Source organism: Olea europaea, unplaced genomic scaffold (assembly GCF_002742605.1).
Source record: "Olea europaea var. sylvestris unplaced genomic scaffold, O_europaea_v1 scaffold800, whole genome shotgun sequence".
NCBI classification, from domain to species: domain Eukaryota; kingdom Viridiplantae; phylum Streptophyta; class Magnoliopsida; order Lamiales; family Oleaceae; genus Olea; species Olea europaea.
Window position 1 is genome coordinate 292,823 of NW_019266435.1, and position 3,145 is coordinate 295,967.

The following is a 3,145-nucleotide window of genomic DNA, read 5'->3' on the forward strand; positions in this document are numbered from 1 at the left end:
TTTCAAATGTCGAATTTAAATCTCCAAACTTATGAATTTACCTAATTTTCAATAAATCAATTGCAATTCAGTTAATATTCAATTGCTCGGAATCAAACTCCAAATAGTGAACAACTCAATTTAAATGTAATTAAATAAAAATAGAAGCCTGAATAAGTGTATAAAATGAATTTATCACTTAGCACCGAAGAATGGATATTTTATATGTTAAAGAAACAAGTTCTGATGGACTCTTCAAAAGCACTTATCACGTGGAGGAGGAATAAGTATTTAACTATTTATTGCAAATATGGACTATAGAAAATAATATGACATGTATTCCGATTTTCCTTAAAAATTCTTGCTTTTTTTTCATACAACTTTTTTTTTTTTTTATAACATAAATACTGTTAAGAATATAAATATTGTTAATAGCCCTTTACTATGTAAATAAAAAAAGTTTGTCATAAGAGCAACAAAAGTTAATATAATCGATTTAAATTATAAATAAATAAAAATGAGTGGATGATATATGGATAACATTTGTACAATATTTGAATACAAAATAGGTTTAATCGATTGTGTTTATAAATTATATAGGTGCCAAATAAGATTGCATTCCAGATTAGTAAACACACATTTGCCCCATTGAGAATACAAAAATATGACATATTAGAAAGATGGCATAAGAAGTCCTATCCAAGCTATCTAGTTATTACATATTTCATTATTTTAGTATAGCTCTCAAGAAGGGCGAAAAAAGAAGAACCGTGCTGTTTGGCCAGACTTAAAGCCAGGGCCAAATCCAGGGGCACCACTTGCCTTTAACTCTGGTCATTTAGTTTTATTCAAAGACGAAATGGCTAAGGGAAGCCACCGTGCTTTGGGTGACTAGACGGGGGAGAAGGAGCAGGCCTTGGGATATATGGCATCGTGCCATGCGGCCCCCGGAGGATAGTTCCATGATGTATTTTAGCCTTTGGACTCGGAACTGGATCGATAGGACGATAATCTTCCAGATTCATGTCACCAGCATAAACTTCATCAAGTGTTGGAGTACTATGGCTGTTATCCTGTAGATTGGAATGAGGACGAGACACATAAAACATACCACATTCGTTTCACAAATAAATCATTCACGAAGTTATCTTAATCGAAATTGAGAATATGCAAATTTGTATATGGTAAAAAGTGGGAAAGCCCTTAAGTTGAAGTTCAAGACTTGTTTTACCTCGAGCTTCCGGCTTTTGATTAATGATGCCATCGCATTTGAACTGCCCGTGAAAACCATACCTACCACCACATCAAAAGAAATGTTACGAGTTCATGTTGATGAAATTTTCATGCCCATTAGAGCCCTATAATTAGTATGACTTCCATCTTCGCAGGCTAATCCAATTCCAGAATAGATATTTGAGCAAATGATGCAATTGAACAAGGGAATATCAAATTATAAAACTTTAAGCCCCATAAATACCAGAAATTGTTAGTCTGTATAAATTTGCAAGATGTTGGCACCAAACAGATTGTTGCAAATGAAATTCACTCAGTGTCAGTAAAATCGAACGAATACTCTAGTCAGCAGTCTATCCTTATCTAGGCTGTTCTTATCATTTGTACAGCGTATGAAATCCAGAACAGGTATTTGCTCAAGTGTCGAATGCATAATCAGTTAAAGGATATAAGAATAAATTCATCATTTCTCAGAATATATTGCTATACTGTACCATAAACAATTAATCTATCACTCACACACAAGTAAAAAAGAAGCCATACATCTTGTTCAAGTTCATCCAATAACCAGAAATAACAGTTAATATTAAAGAGACACTCTTAAGTAGAAACGTGAATATAATTTTTTTTTATAAAGATCACTTATCTTAAGACAACTGAAGTACCAATTGAAACCAATCAAAATTCAAAATATGACTGGAATTACAGATAAAGAAGATAAAGGTTTATATATTTATACGAAGTGCTTATGTTCTAAACTGAGGCAACAGTATAACAGATATTTTAAATCAAATTGTATATTCCATTTTCCAAACACAGATCTTTTACCTGGATTTGAGGAGTTGCCCTTTTTATGGGAGTAATCAAGGTACATGAAAGCCGTAGCCCCAACCATGAGGAACACTAATACGAATCTAAAAGCCTTCATAATGCCAAGACTGTGTTATTTCCACTAGCTTTTATAATTTTCTTCAAACCCTTTTCCCTTTATGCTTTGGATTTTCTCAAAAAACTTACAACCCACGAGTCTACAAATGCCAGAAATCTGTTTCTAAGCACACCGTCGAAGAAAGAAGAAAAAAACGGGCCTTTAAATAATATTACTCAACAAATTGAATCGTTTCTTCTTTAAGAAGCAGCCTGAATTTGTCAACTTCTACTGCTTTCAAGTAAATTTATGAGTCATAATGAAGATCATATGGATTGCTTTTCTTCTCCATAAAATTGAAGTAATGATAGAATATGGTCTGGCCATGGGGATGGGGGTACTAAATGGAGAGTTATTGTGTTGCAGAAAACAGCAGCAAGGAATGAATGATTAGAATTAAGTGCTGGACTGATCTGCGCTGGAAAGCGAGCCCTGCAGGCTTCAAGATTGGCCTCTGCGCAAAGAGACCGAATCTGCTGTTATGAACTTGATATTCCCTTCTCTTCCTCTAATTATAGAGTTTTTAGAGTTAAGCACGTCACCTAACCTTTCTTAACAAATGGAAAGACGTCAAATCAATTTTATGACATCCAACTTATACCGCGGCGTGCTAATATGTGATGTGTCAAAATGTATTAGAAAGATTGCCATGAATACAGCAAGATCAAAGCAGTAGATCTCAGTTCCCGTAGAAGACGCTGATGCCCTACAAGTTAAATTTAGGGAAAATTGCAGCGCTAGTCTCAAACCTTTCACTTTTTTATAGACTCCACCCTAACTTTCAATTTGTACCAACGAAAGTCTATAACATTTCATAAATATGCAATAGATGTCCAAATGGATGGACACCGTCCAGTTGACCAATAAAAGAGGATTTTGACTATTTTTGACCAAACTGAACGGGTAAAATGGTAATTTTGCTATAATATATAGAATAATGTTTGACTCGATTTAGAACAAATTAAGTGAAGGATAAAATAATGAATTTTCATTTTCGAAAATTAA

At 33.8% G+C, this 3,145-nt stretch overlaps 1 protein-coding gene across 1 annotated transcript; it reads right to left on the reverse strand.

The window, feature by feature from the left end:
- Positions 1-554: 554 nt before the first annotated feature.
- LOC111391542 lies at positions 555-2,626 on the reverse strand. Its single transcript, XM_023016779.1, has 3 exons — positions 2,041-2,626; positions 1,211-1,272; positions 555-1,052 (listed from the first exon to the last, which is right to left on the reverse strand). The coding sequence occupies exons 1-3, from the start codon at positions 2,138-2,140 to the stop codon at positions 843-845; spliced, it is 372 nt and encodes a 123-aa protein (XP_022872547.1). The 5' UTR covers positions 2,141-2,626; the 3' UTR covers positions 555-842.
- Positions 2,627-3,145: the final 519 nt, after the last annotated feature.